Raw genomic sequence first — 15,279 nt, 5'->3', positions numbered from 1 at the left:
TATATTAAAAAACTGTATATGAATACAGAAGATGATATTTAAGGATGAAAATAATTATTCAAATGTGATAGCATTATGGGGAGTTTTAAAATAAAAGTTACTGTTTTATTCTTCCAAAAATTTTATTATAAAGTATACAGTTAAGAGAATATACATAAAATACTTATGCAGCTTAAGGAAGAATAATAAAATGAATACTTCATGTATTCACCACCGAGTTTACCAGGAAAAAGCATAAACAAAATAAACCTCTTCCACGTAATTCCTGGGTTAAAGAGAAGTTATAGTGGAAAATATTTGGGAGCAAATGATAATGAAAATACTATCCATTAAAATTGTTAGATGTTGCAAAACTGATTTCAAGGAAAATTTATAGTGTTAAATGTTTAGAAAAGAAAAAAGGTTGAAAGTTAACCACTTATGTATCTATCTCATGAAATTAGGAAAATTATAGATATAAACTAAAAAATACGTTAAAAGGGAAATAATAAAGATAAGAATGAAGTTTAATGAAACACAAAACAGAGAAGCTCACAAAGCCAAGATTTATTTTTTGAACACCGAGTACAATTGACAAATCTCTAACAAGTTTGATTAAGAAAAAAGAAAGCATGAATAAACAATTTTAGGGATAAAAAGGGAAACATAGCTAAAGATATCCCAGAAATGTAAAAGATAATAAGGGAATATTATGAAAATATTCATGCCAATACATTTGAAAACTTAGGTGACATAGACAAAAACAAAATTGACCAAAATTGAGCAAAAAAGAAACAAAATCTGAGTAGTCCTATAACTTAGTAAAAATTGAATTAGAAAAGTTAAAGAGGTCTTTACACAAATCAAACATCAGACTCAGTTTTCTAGGAGAGTTTTGCCAAACATTCAAGTAGCAGATAATTCTGGTCTATTTTTGGCCCCAGAAGATATATTTTACTTGCCATGCATTTAATGAGATAGCTGTTGATTTTTTTCAATCACCGTGACAGGTGTTTTATATTAGGTGTTATTCGCCAGACATCTAGTCCACCTGTTGCCAGATATGGAATTAATATTCACTTATTTTGAATTAAAATTTGTTAATAAATTAATAAAACAAAGTCAAAGTTCAAATTATTAAAAAAGTAAAAGAAAGAAAATATATTTTATAGAGAGCCCTTACAAAACAGTACCAACATAATGAGCTTTCCAAATTTTGAATGGGCAAAATAAATGAATAGGCATTTCACAAAAGAAGGAAGGGTGGCCAATAAGTATATATTAATATAAAAATGGTTACTTGTAATAGGAATCAAAAGTGTTTGACTTATTGACTAAGAGTCAGTTTTTGTTTTGATCCCTGTTAGTCTATCCAGAAGGCATGGGTCTTAATAAACACCTTGACCTCAACAGTTTACTGAATACAAGGGTAATTTCATATGCCTTGCCTTCTTTAAGGGTTTGTTGTAAAGATTAAAATAAATACATAAATATATATAAATACATTTATATGTATTTATATGTAATTACATACAACTTGCCTTCTTTAAGGGTTTGTTGTAAAAATTAAAAGAAGTATATATATATATATAAATACGTAAAATAAATACATTCATATATATATATATGAAATCACTTTGCCAACTATGAAGCCTGATTCAAATATGAAATGTTGTTTGTTTTTCCCAGAGCACAGGCTGCAAAGCCCTGCATTCTTTTCTTTGATGAATTTGAATCCATTGCTCCTCGGCGGGGTCATGATAATACAGGAGTTACAGACCGAGTAGTTAACCAGTTGCTGACTCAGTTGGATGGAGTAGAAGGCTTACAGGGTAATAATTATAAATACAGAAATAGAATGTTATAACAAAATGTCATCATGTCATCAGATTTTGGTAAAAAAATGTTCTTTTTTCCTCTAGGTGTTTATGTATTGGCTGCTACTAGTCGCCCTGACTTGATTGACCCTGCCCTGCTTAGGCCTGGTCGACTAGATAAATGTGTATACTGTCCTCCTCCTGATCAGGTGACAATTTCATATTTAGAGTCCAAAACCCAACAAATGCTACACTCTTTCCTTGTGAGCTTTACTTCTGCCAGGTAATGGCAATTGTCCTTAGAAGACCAGCTTTCTTAGGGAAAAGCTTTAGCCACTGTTTGCTGCTCAAAGCATAAAAAGATTCTGAATTAGATGCAAAGCCTTTTTTTGGCCCAGTGCAAGTCTGAAAACTTTGTAATCCTTCTGTGTTGGCTGATTGGGGGAAAAAAAATGCAAGAAACCTAATGTATTATATTTTCACATTATCTTCTGTTCAAAGATTACATACTTCCATTATCCTGTCAAAAAAAAAACTCTGATGCAGAATCAAGCATGTGAATCGTAAGCATGTAAGCAGGTTTCATAGAGATAATTTTTCAACTCTTCCTTGTCCTGTGTTGTTCCAACTCTTATTCTCCAATTTAGAAGCAAACAAATAAATGAATGAAAGAACAGATAGACAAATGAATAGTCAAAGGTATAAAGTATCTGTATATATGTTACATGTAGCTATTATTTAGATTTTCCTTTTGAAATACCTTCTTGGCACACTTGCCTAAATCTAGAAAATAAGCACTGTGTGAATAAGAAATTATTTACACTGAATATTTTGTAGGTTTTTGGGTTTTTGTTTTTCAGACAAGGTCTCACTTTGTCACGCAGGCTGGAGTACACAGGTACGATCACAACTCACTGCAGCCTCTATGTCCCAGGCTCAAGCAATCTCCCCACCTCAGCCTCCCGAGTAGCTGGGACAACAGGCACACGCTACCATGCCCAGATAATTTTATTATTAATTTTTGTATAGAGATGGGGTCTCCCTGTGTTGCCCAGGCTTTCTTGAACTCCAGGGCTCAAGTGATCCTCCCGCCTCAACCTCCCAAAGTGTTGGGATTACAGGCGTGAGCCACCATGCCCAGCCTTAAGAGTGTTTGATTTTCATTCATTTTCCTATATATATTATTTCTGTTGGGGAAAAAATTCCAAGGAAGATAAATAGTAGGCTGTTGGTACATTTCTCAACTTACTTATAAAGCTTTTTAGATATATAAGATTAATTTATGAAGAAAATCATAAGATACACAATTTAAGATAATATTTTTAATTTTATTTTTTATTTGTTAAATAAATTTTTCTCCCTTCAGGTGTCACGTCTTGAAATTTTAAATGTCCTCAGTGACTCTCTACCTCTGGCAGATGATGTTGACCTTCAGCATGTAGCATCAGTAACTGACTCCTTTACTGGAGCTGATCTGAAAGCTTTACTTTACAATGCCCAATTGGAGGCCTTACATGGAATGCTGCTCTCGAGTGGACTCCAGGCAAGTTATATGAGGAAGTTGTTATGACATTTTATGAGTGATAAAAGAAGTACAATGTCAAAATTTCCACCTTAAAAAATGCTATTTTTTAAACAACTTTGATAAAACTGTATAGAAACATAAATTTACCTTTAGTTAAATGTTCCATAGTTGGAATATGGGTTTTGCAGAGAATTTATAATTATGAAGTTTGATGTCTGTTTCTTTAACATTACCTTAATATTGGCAAAAACATGTTGGTGTTTGCAAGGATATTATTTAAATTGGGATACCATGAATTAAATACTACAAACAAAAATAATTAGAGTTTTTAGTTTGTTTGTACTTTAACTTTTAAAAAATAATCAGTTAAAGTTGTTGTTTTGAAGCTCACATTGTTCCAATCTGGCCAATAGGAGCCCCTTTTGTATGGTTCCTGTATCTTTATGACATGTCCTCATCATTCTTGAATCACTTCCTCACTTCCAGATACAGTAAGTTATTCTTGGCCAGGTGCAGTGGCTCACGCCTGTAATCCCAGCACTTTGGCAGGCCAAGGCAGGAGGATCATTTGGGCCTAGTTTGAGACCAAATCATGGTTGCACAAACTGTACCCACTATGGACAACAGAGTGGGATCTTGTCTCTATGAAAAATTTAAAAATTAGCTGGGCATGGTGGCACATACCTGTAGTCCTAGCTTCTTGGGAGAGGCTGTGGCAGGAGGATCGCTTGAGTAAATCCAGGATGCAGTGAGCCATGCTTGTGCCACTGCACTCCAGCATGGATGACAGAATGAGACCCTGCCCCCAAAAAAGAAAAATATTCGTGGTTTATCTTGTACTTTCTGTATCCCAGCCCTAGCATCAGCCTTTTCTCTAAAGACAGTATTATGATTTTAATATTTACAGTAGATATTTGAACTGTTACATTATAGACTTTACCATATATTTTCTAGGAAGGATTATTCTATTACTCTTCTTTACCACATTTGTTTGGAATGTCTACAGAACCTACAGTTTCTAAATCAGAAACTCCCTAGGTTTTTGCTATTTTGGCAAGCCATTGAAGTTCTTCCCTCTCCCTTTACTACCAGAAAGGTGTGTATTTGTAGAGCTCTCTATAATGAGAAAGCACTCTATAACATGGTTGATTCATCATTTTGGAGTAGAAAAGTATGAATGGAAAGTCAGAGACATAAAAATAAAGCCCAGAGGTCTGAGTCTTAGCTTCATTACAGACTTTCTTGGGGGATGGTTGGTAAATTATCTACACATTCTATCTTGTCTTTATATTTTAATAGTTAAATTTTTACCACGTGCCTCAAAACCGTTAGAGAATTAATGAGCTTTTTGAAAAATGCTTCTAAGTTTCTTGTATTGCTCTAATAGAATGCTATCTATGTTATTATTTATTTCTGAGACTAAAATTGTTTACATCTTTAAACTGGTTGTCCTTTTGTGTATTTTAGGATGGAAGTTCCAGCTCTGATAGTGACCTAAGTCTGTCTTCAATGGTCTTTCTTAACCATAGCAGTGGCTCTGACGATTCAGCTGGAGATGGAGAATGTGGCTTAGATCAGTCCCTTGTTTCTTTAGAGATGTCCGAGATCCTTCCAGATGAATCAAAATTCAATATGTACCGGCTCTACTTTGGAAGCTCTTATGAATCAGAACTTGGAAATGGAACCTCTTCTGATTTGGTATCTTGTGCAGTCATCATTATACAGTTCTGAAATATAAAGCTATATGTTGGTGTAAAGTTGCAGTGATTTCTCTCCTAACCAGCCCCACATATTCTTCCTGGTTGGTTGGTTCTTCAGTAAAATAGTCTTGTTTCTTGCTTACACTAATTGGTAATTTGCATTCCTTGTTAAGATTTTCAAGACAGGGCTGGGAGCAAGGAACCAAAGTAGCGCGTGGTTGTGATTACCTTTGGTTTCTTTGAGGTTTCTCTTACCTAGTGGCTTTAAAACATCTTTAGGAGCAGTTCCATTTTATAGTCAACTTAAATTCTGTTATCATGAACAGTTGAGGATAATGAATAATTTGATACAATAATGTAAGAAATTCCTGAAAACAAAATGTTATCTGTGATACTTTTGCTGCATAGTAAGCACAATGAAGTGTACTGATAATGTTTCAACAGGAAAGTGTTTTGATTAAATGTGGGCAGTATCACTGTTCTACTAGCATTCAACATCTCTTCTAAAAATTAATAGTGGCTCACTGTAATTTTATTGGTACATGTAACACTGTACATGTGTTTGGTTATCTATATGTTTCCTGGTTTTTTGTACATTTGCTTTATTAATTTAGGCTTTTTTTTTTTTTTTTTTTTTGAGACAGTCTCACTCTATCATCCAGACTAGAGTGCAGTGGCACAATTATGGCTCACTGCAGCCTTGACCTCCTGGGCTTAGGTGATTCTCCCACCTCAGCCTCCTGAGTAGCTGGGACTACAGGCACATGCCACCATGCCCAGCTAATTTTTGTATGTTTTGTAGAGATGAGGTTTCACCATATTGCCCAGGCTGGTCTCAAACTCCTGGGCTCAAGCTATCTGCGTGCCTTGACCTCCCAAAGTGCTAGGATTACAGGTGTGAGCCACTATGCCTAGCCTAACTCAGACTTTAAAAATATAAAAGCAATTCATTTTTATTCCCAAGAACAGTAAGGTGGTGGTTTAATTTTAGTCTTTAATTCTGTTTTTAATTTATTCTATTTAGAAATGTCCCAGAAACTTAGTATAACTTTACTTTCTGAAAATGAAGAAACCTGTCCTTGGGCATTAGTGTGTTGGATTTAAGCAACAAAGTTAAAAAAAACCTACCCTGTGTTATGGCAATTTTCACTTGATGGTGGTTCTATAACACAGGTATCAGTGAACCTTTATAGAAGATGAACAACTTTTCAGCTTGCTTAATTTCAGTTAATTAACATGTATACTTATCTATGGTAATGTTTTATTGCTTAAAATGTTTAATTTTTTATATTTGGTAAACACATAGTTTTTTCTCTCCCCCTCTTCCTTCCATCTTTCATTACTACAATTTACCATGCAGAGCTCACAATGTCTCTCTGCACCAAGCTCCATGACTCAGGATTTGCCTGGAGTTCCTGGGAAAGAACAGTTGTTTTCACAGCCTCCAGTGTTAAGGACAGCTTCACAAGAGGGTTGCCAAGAACTTACACAAGAACAAAGAGATCAACTGAGGGCAGATATCAGTATTATCAAAGGCAGATACCGGAGCCAAAGTGGAGTATGGCTTTTTCCCCCTCATTATAATTGTTAAAACTTCTTAAAAATTGTTTCACCCTTTTGATATATATTTCTTTGACTTATAAACGAGCTATATTTATAAACAAGGGACCAGAACACATTAACTCAGTCATGGTTATGTGCTTCCTTGCTTTCAATGTTTCATTATCTTATAAGGAAGAGAACGTATGGTCTCTTGAAAAAACTGACAATAAGAAGTAACAACTGGACTACCACATTTTTTTTTACATCCTTAATTTAACTCTTTGTCAATTTCTTTTTTTACTTAAGGAGGACGAATCCATTAACCAACCAGGACCAATCAAAACCAGACTGGCTATTAGTCAGTCACATTTAATGACTGCACTTGGTCACACAAGACCATCCATTAGTGAAGATGACTGGAAGAATTTTGCTGAGCTGTAAGTAACAGATTCTGTTTTGGAAGTACAGCTACTATTACAAGTGACATAGTATTACACTTAAACCTTTAAAGTTCGTGTTTAAAATAAAAATATTTTGAATATTTAAAAGCTAATTCAAAAAATATGTGTCGTAGCTATGCATTAAAAAACCCCAAAATGTCAGAAGTACAGAAGTCAAAATTGAGTTTTCATTAACCAGTTCATTTGATTATATTTGAATTATTCATAATGGACTCATTTAATTTTAGTAACTTTGGGCTGGGTGCTGTGGCTCATGCCTGTAATCCCAGCTCTTTGGGAGGCCAAGGCAGGTGGATCACCTGAGGTCAGGAGTTCGAGGCAAGCCTGACCAACACGGGGAAACCCCATCTCTACTAAAAATACAAAAATTAGCCAGGTGTGGTGGCATGCGCCTGTAGTCCCAGCTACTTGGGAGGCTGAGACAGGAGAATTGCTTGAACCCAGGAGGTAGAGGTTGCAGTGAGCCGAGATTGCACCACTGCACTCCATCCAGCCTGGGCGACAGAACGAGACTGTGTCTCAAAAAAAAAAAAAAAAAAAAAAATTTAGTAACTTCGAAGAAATAAGGAAAATTAAAAGTTGAAAGTGATTCTAATGTATAGTTTATAAAATTTTGTTATAAAAATACCTGTTTTGCCTTCAAAATAATTTATATTAATATTTTATTGATCTCAAGAACATTTAAATACATTCAGATTTATTCATTTGTGGACCACATTTGTTATACATTGGATTTAAAGGATCCTTGCAATTGAGTTTATGGCCACCTATGCATCTGAGACCCATGGACTGGGAACCATTCTAGGTCAATGATTCAGTGTAATTCAATTTAAGAGATGTTTATTCCTGGTCTTTAGAAGCTGCTACCTTTTGTTATCTAATTTTGCAGTACTTTGAAGTATGTATGTATGTGTACATAACGTTAGTGCTATGTATTTATTAAAGAAGAATCAGAAAACAGAGGTAAGGAAAAATAAGGAAACAAATTTCTGTTAAGCCCACCACCTCCCAAAGCATATTTGTTTATATGCTTATATATGTTTTCCTATTATGATAAGAACAGTCTGTACATATTGCTATATAGCAGTCCCCCCCTTTATCCACATACATCCTGAAAATTGTTTTACATTTTAAATGTTAACTACTTTACTGTTTTTAAATGTCATTTTATAGTGTAGCTATGCCACAATATCCAATTTTTAGACATTTAAATTGCTCCCAGGCAATGTGGTAATGAACATTCTTGCAGCTGAATATATGCACATATCTAATTGTTTCACTGGGATAGAGGTGGAATTGTATAACAGGGAGCTCACATTTTTTAAGGCTTTTGAAATGTATTGCCAAATTGCCTGCCAGATATACTGCACCATCACTAACATTGTGTGTTGCAGTATTTTTCTAAACTTGGCCCTTTTGATTTTAGAAAAATGATATCAATAATTTACATTTCTTTGATTAAAGTGTAGAAGTTATAATTTTTCATATTATTTATTGTCATTTGTATTTTATCTTTTCTAACTTGTCTCTTCATCCCCTTTGCTCCGTTTTCTATTGGAGTGCAACTTTATTTGTAAGAATTCTTTTTAATTTCTGTGACTGGAATTTTTTTTTTCTAGTTTGTTATTTCCCGTTCATTTCTTAAAATATAATTGTGTTTGCCAACAATCCATTATCTTTTGTTTTGTAATGGTAGTATTTATACATATTAAATTATCTCTTTCTTTTTTCAGATATGAAAGCTTTCAAAATCCAAAGAGGAGAAAAAATCAAAGTGGAACAATGTTTCGACCTGGACAGAAAGTAACTTTAGCATAAAATATACTTCTTTTTGATTTGGTTCTGTTAAGTTTTTTGATGGCTTTTCCATATGTTGTAACAGGAAAAAAATGGTGTCTATGAATTTCTTCTTAATTTAACAAATTTGGTTAATTTATAAAATCACAGATTGGTAAATGCTATAATTATGTAATGATCAGGATTGAGATTAATACTGTAGTATAAATTGGGACATTATAACAGATTCCATATTTTATTTCCTAAAATCTAAATTCAGTCTTTAATGAAATAATATTAGCCAAATGGTGGAACTAATTTATTTCTTTTGAGGAAAAGATAATAAAGAATGTAATTAAATTTAAATTTCTTGGAATTCCCAGTTGTATATTCATCACCTTTGTAGCATTTGACAAATTTTATGCTTAGCAGCTTCTTCACTGTTTTGAAATAAAATATCCTATTACCTACTGATACAATTATCTGTTCTTTGTATATCAAAAAATGTGAAATTTACATATAATTCAAATACATTTACTTATCCGCTCAACCAGAAATGAAATCACATCCCTCTACTATACTACATCCAGCTCCAAGCCCAAGATATTTAAATGACATCCATTCCTCTCCTAGTTCCAGTTATGATTTTATCTTGATATTCTCTCATATATGAACTAAATTATAAAGTTAGCCACCATCAATACAATCTGCGTATCTAATATCTTAACTATATAGTAATGGGGTAAGGGAACAGCAAAAAGGAGAACATTAATTAAAATATACAAGTAAGCCTGGGCAACATAGTGAGACCCCATCTCTTAAAAAAAAAATTAGCCATGCATGATGGTATGCCTCTAGTCCCAGCTACTTGGGAGGCTGAGGTAGGAGGATCACTTGATCCCAGGAGGTTCAAGGTTCTAAACCAGCAAAGCTCAGAATCCCAGGGGATAGAAACAAAGACTTTGTGGCTCACTAGTATTAAACTGAGACGCGTCACCCTGCATTGCACTTTGTTTCTCAGTTCTTTGATGAAATCACTGAGCTGACATACCTGCCCTCTTTTCACCATAAAGTGAGGTTCATGATCAGAAGCAATGTCTATGGGATAGCCTAACAAACAATGTAAAAACCATTTAGTAAGTTCATGAAAGGTGGTGGTGGTAAAAATTTGGAGAACATACAAAACAAATACAATTCCAAGGTGTGTCCCCTCCAGGAAGGACAAATTGCTGCCTGCTCTGTGATAGAAGAGGATCAGATGTAATCAGCCTGCTGTCAGACTTGGGCTGTTCTCTCCTGGGTGTGGACTTGCCTGGTTGGTCACTGCTGCTGACAAGTAGGCTGTCAATATAGCTGGGTTGTCATGTCAGCTGTGGTGAGGGGGAAGTCCACATTGTGGAGGCCACATCCCTGCACTCTTGGCCAATTTGACCATGAATCTTAAGCACTGGGGTGGCTGGAAAAGACGGCCGATTGACATCCATACAGAGGTCATCTTGACCACTTGATTAGTATAAGCACTGAAGGCTTTTAACTGAGCATTCACATAGGACACAAATATTCTGATTCTTTGGGCCCATTCCAAGAACTCTGGGCATACTTTTCCTCCAGACCTCATACCCAGTTGTGTTCTTTCCAAATTTCTGGTCATCTGGTTATGTTATTAGCCACTATCTGTGAATCAGCATAGATTTTTATATCAGACATCTCTACCTCCTGACAGAATGGAGGAGATATGTTACTTAACAATTCTGTTCCCTTGGAAGATTTCCTGTCTCCACTGTTTGTAAGGGCTACTCCCTCAATGTAGCAGTAATGCTTTCACTCTGATAGGAAGTCACAGTGGAATTCTGGGTCTCCAAGAATTAGTGCATACACAGTGTCTGATAATCCCGAGTGTCTGGTGCCTTTGGATCCTGTGAAGAAGGCTTGGAGAAAAGAAGATTCATGGCAAGAACTTGTGATGTGATGACAGGGCCTTTTCTCTGGCTCTTCATTCTTAGTCTGACCTAGGTGTGAGAATTAGGTCAGGGGCCATGACTATATTGTGGTGACTCAAACCAGGCCTTTGTTTACTAACTGGGAGATTTTTAAATTGTAAGAATCAAGTAGGATCTTTGCCCATGTATTTTGGTCTTAAGAACACAAATGATATGGCTCCAATGACTGGAGGAACACCAGGGTCCTTGGTCTCACGCTGATTTAGATAAAACGACTGTCAGGCCTCTGAGCCCAAGCTAAGCCATCCTCCCCTGTGACCTGCACGTATACATCCAGATGGCCTGAAGTAACCAAAGAATCACAAAAGCAGTGAAAATGGCCTGTTCCTGCCTTAACTGATGACATTCCACCATTGTAATTTGTTCCTGCCCCATCTTAACTGAGCGATTAACCTTGTGAAAGTCCTTCTCCTGGCTCAAAAACCTCCCCCACTGAGCACCTTGTGACCCCCGCCCCTGCCCCTAAGAGAAAACCCCCTTTGATTATAATTTTCCACTACCCACCCAAATCCTATAAAATGGCCCCACCCCTATCTCCCTTCGCTGACTCCTTTTTCGGACTCAGCCCGCCTGCACCCAGGTGAAATAAACAGCCTTGTTGCTCACACAAAGCCTGTTTGGTGGACTCTCTTCACACGGACACTCATGACATTTGGTGCCAAAACCTGGGATAGGAGGACTCCTTCAGGAGACCAGTCCCCTGTCCTTGCCCTCACTCTGTGAGGACATCCACCTACAACCTTGGGTCCTCAGACCAACCAGCCCAAGGAACAGCTCACCGAATTTCAAATCAGGTAAGCAGTCTTTTCACTCTCTTCTCCAGCCTCTCTTGCTACCCTTCAAACTCCCTCTCTCACTACCCTTCAATCTCCCTGTCCTTCCAATTCCAGTTCTTTTTCATCTCTAGTGGAGACAAAGGAGACACATTTTATCCATGGACCCAAAACTCCAGCACCAGTCACGGACTTGGGAAGACAGTCTTCCCTTGGTGTTTAATCACTGCGGGGATGCCTGCCTGATTATTCACCCACACTCCATTGGTGTCTGATCACGGTGGGGACACCTGCCTTGGTCACTCACCCACATTCCCTTGGTGGTAAGTCAACTGCAAAAGCAGGGGACGCCTGCTTTGGCTGCTCACCCACCCCTTTCTCTGTGTCTCTACCTTTCTCTTTAAACTTACCTCCTTCACTATGGGCAAACTTCTGCCCTCCATTCCCCCTTCTCCCTTAGCCTGTGTTCTTAAAAACCTAAAACCTCTTCAACTCACACCTGACCTAAAACCTAAATGCCTTATTTTCTTCTGCAACACCGCGTGGCTGCAGTACAAACTTGATAATAGCTTTAAATGGCCAGAATATGGCACTTTCAATTTCTCCATCCTACAAGATCTAGATAATTTTTGTGGAAAAATGGAAAAATGGTCTGAGATGCCTGACGTCCAGGCATTCTTTTACACATTGGTCCCTCCCTAGTCTCTGCTCCCAATGCGACTCATCCCAAATCTTTCTTCTTTCTCTCCTCCTGTCTGTTCCTTCAGTCTCCACCCCAAGCTCTGAGTCCTTTGAATCCTCCTTTGCTACAGACCCATCTGAACTCTCCCCTCCTCCCCAGGCTGCTCCTCACCAGGCCGAGCCAGGTCCCAATTCTTCCTCAGCCTCTGCTCCCCCACCCTATAATCCTTTTATCACCTCCTCTCCTCACACTCAGTCCGGCTTACAGTTTCGTTCTGTGACTAGCCCTCCCCCACCTGCCCAACAATTTCCTCTTAAAGACGTGGCTGGAGCTAAAGGCATAGTCAAGGTTAATGCTCCTTTTTCTTTATCTGACCTCTCCCAAATCAGTTAGCGTTTACGCTCTTTTTCATCAAATATAAAAACCCAGCCAGTTCATGGCCCATCTGGCAACAACCCTTACAGGCTTTACAGCCCTAGACCCTGAAGGGTCAGAAGGCCGTCTTATTCTCAATATGCATTTTATTACCCAATCCGCTCCCAACATTAAATAAAGCTCCAAAAATTAAATTCTGGCCCTCAAACCCCACAACAGGACTTAATTAACCTCACTTCAAGGTGTACAAGAATAGAGTAGAGGCAGCCAAGTAGCAACGTATTTGAGTTGCAATTCCTTGCCTCAACTCTGAGAGAAACCCCAGCCACATCTCCAGCAAACAAGAACTTCAAAACACCTGAACTGCAGCAGCCAGGCGTTCCTCCAGGACCACCTCCCCCAGGATCTTGCTTCAAGTGCCGGAAATCTGGCCATTGGGCCAAGGAATGCCTGCAGCCCAGGATTCCTCCTAAGCCACGTCCCATTTGTGCAGGACCCCACTGGAAATCGGACTGTCCAACTCACCCAGCAGCCAATCCCAGAGCCCCTGGAACTCTGGCCCAAGGCTCTCTGACTGACTCCTTCCCAGATCTTCCCGGCTTAGCGGCTGAAGACTGACACTGCCCGATCACTTCAGAAGTCCCCTGGACCATCACGGATGCTGAGCTTCGGGTAACTCTCACAGTGGAGGCTAAGTCCATCCCCTGTTTAATCGATACAGGGGCTACCCACTCCACATCACCTTCTTTTCAAGGGCCTGTTTCCCTTTCCCCCATAACTGTTGTGGGTGTTGACGGTCAAGCTTCAAAACCCCTTAAAACTCCCCCACTCTGGTGCCAACTTGGACAACATTCTTTTATGCACTCTTTTTTAGTTATCCTCACCTGCCCAGTTCCCTTATTAGGCCGAGACATTTTAACCAAATTATCTGCTTCCCCGACTATTCCTGGGCTACAGCCACATCTCATTGCCGCCCTTCTTCCCAACCCAAAGCCTCTTTCGTATCTTCCTCTCGTATCCCCCGACCTTAACCCACAAGTATGGGACACCTCTACTCCCTCCCTGGCAACCGATCACACGCCCATTACTATCCCATTAAAACCTAATCACCCTTACCCTGCTCAATGCCAGTATCCCATCCCACAACAGGCTTTAAAGGGATTGAAGCTTGTTATCACTCGCCTGCTACAGCACGGGCTTCTAAAACCTATAAACTCTCCATACAATTCCCCCATTTTACCTGTCTAAAAACCAGATAAGTCTTACAGATTAGTTCAGGATCTGCACCTTATCAACCAAATTGTTTTGCCTATCCACCCTGTAGCACCCAACTCGTACACTCTTTTGTCCTCAATGCCTTCCTCCACAACTCACTATTCCGTTCTTGATCTTAAAGATGCTTTTTTCACTATTCCCCTGCACCCCTCATCCCAGCCTCTCTTTGCTTTTACCTGGACTGACCCTGACACCCATCAGTCCCAGCAGCTTACCTGGGCTGTACTGCCGCAAGGCTTCAGGGACAGCCCTCATTACTTCAGCCAAGCTCTTTCTCATGATTTACTTTCTTTCCACCTCTCTGCTTCTCACCTTATTCAATATATTGATGACCTTCTACTTTGTAGCCCCTCCTTTAAATCTTCTCAACAAGACACCCTCCTGCTCCTTCAACATTTGTTCTCCAAAGGATATCGGGTATCCCCCTCCAAAGCTCAAATTTCTTCTCCATCTGTTACATACCTCGGCATAATTCTTCATGAAAACACATGTGCTCTCCCTGCCAATTGCGTCTCCAACTGATCTCTCAAATCCCAACCTCTTCTACAAAACAACAACTCCTTTCCCTCCTAGGCATGGTTGGATACTTTTGCCTTTGGATACCTGGTTTTGCCATCCTAACAAAACCATTATATAAACTCACAAAAGGAAACCTAGCTGACCCCATAGATTCTAAATCCTTTCCCCACTCCTCTTTCCATTCCTTGAAGACAGCTTTAGAGACTGCTCCCACACTAGCTCTCCCTGTCTCATCCCAACCCTTTTCATTACACACAGCCGAAGTGCAGGGCTGTGCAGTCGGAATTCTTACACAAGGACCAGGACCATGCCCTGTAGCCTTTTTGTCCAAACAACTTGACCTTACTGTTTTAGGCTCGCCATCATGTCTCCATGCGGTAGCTTCCGCTGCCCTAATACTTTTAGAGGCCCTCAAAATCACAAACTATGCTCAACTCACTCTCTACAGCTCTCACAACTTCCAAAATCTATTTTCTTTCTCACACCTGACGCATATACTGTCTGCTCCTCGGCTCCTTCAGCTGTATTCACTCTTTGTTGAGTCTCCCACAATTACCATTCTTCCTGGCCCAGACTTCAATCCGGCCTCCCACATTATTCTGGATACCACACCTGACCCTGATGATTGTATCTCTCTGATCTACCTGACATTCACCCCATTTCCCCATATTTCCTTCTTTTCTGTTCCTCATGTTGATCACATTTGGTTTATTGATGGCAGTTCCACCAGGCCTGATCGCCACTCACCAGCAAAGGCAGGCTATGCTATAGAATCTTCCACATCCATCATTGAGGCTACTGCTCTGCCCCCCTCCACTACCTCTCAGCAAGCCGAATTGATTGCCTTAACTCGGG

General features: G+C 38.7%; 1 protein-coding gene and 1 long non-coding RNA gene across 13 annotated transcripts in view; one reads left to right on the top strand and one right to left on the bottom strand.

Moving 5' to 3' along the window:
* Positions 1–9,274, top strand: part of PEX1 (peroxisomal biogenesis factor 1) — a 41,670-nt gene extending 32,396 nt beyond the window's left edge. For 8 of the 12 annotated variants that reach the window (XM_016945193.3, XM_063814701.1, XM_016945195.3 and 5 more), the window contains 7 exons: positions 1,669–1,811; positions 1,902–2,005; positions 3,163–3,339; positions 4,789–5,019; positions 6,382–6,579; positions 6,870–7,000; positions 8,758–9,274. In XM_016945193.3, the coding sequence (XP_016800682.3) occupies positions 1,669–1,811; positions 1,902–2,005; positions 3,163–3,339; positions 4,789–5,019; positions 6,382–6,579; positions 6,870–7,000; positions 8,758–8,842 (1,069 nt within the window). In that variant the 3' untranslated portion in view covers positions 8,843–9,274. Of the gene's footprint in view, positions 1–1,668; positions 1,812–1,901; positions 2,368–3,162; positions 3,340–4,788; positions 5,020–6,381; positions 6,580–6,869; positions 7,001–8,757 lie in introns of all 12 variants that reach the window. The other 4 variants (XR_010158583.1, XR_010158585.1, XR_010158584.1 and 1 more) reach the window with 4 other exon arrangements.
* Positions 4,918–15,279, bottom strand: part of LOC134810467 (uncharacterized) — a 30,073-nt gene continuing 19,711 nt past the window's right edge. The window contains exon 3 of the long non-coding RNA XR_010158591.1: positions 4,918–5,048. This is a non-coding gene — a long non-coding RNA (uncharacterized LOC134810467). The remainder of the gene's footprint in view (positions 5,049–15,279) is intronic.

Source organism: Pan troglodytes, chromosome 6, assembly GCF_028858775.2.
Source record: "Pan troglodytes isolate AG18354 chromosome 6, NHGRI_mPanTro3-v2.0_pri, whole genome shotgun sequence".
NCBI classification, from domain to species: domain Eukaryota; kingdom Metazoa; phylum Chordata; class Mammalia; order Primates; family Hominidae; genus Pan; species Pan troglodytes.
This window is presented reverse-complemented; position numbering and strand designations above follow the sequence as displayed.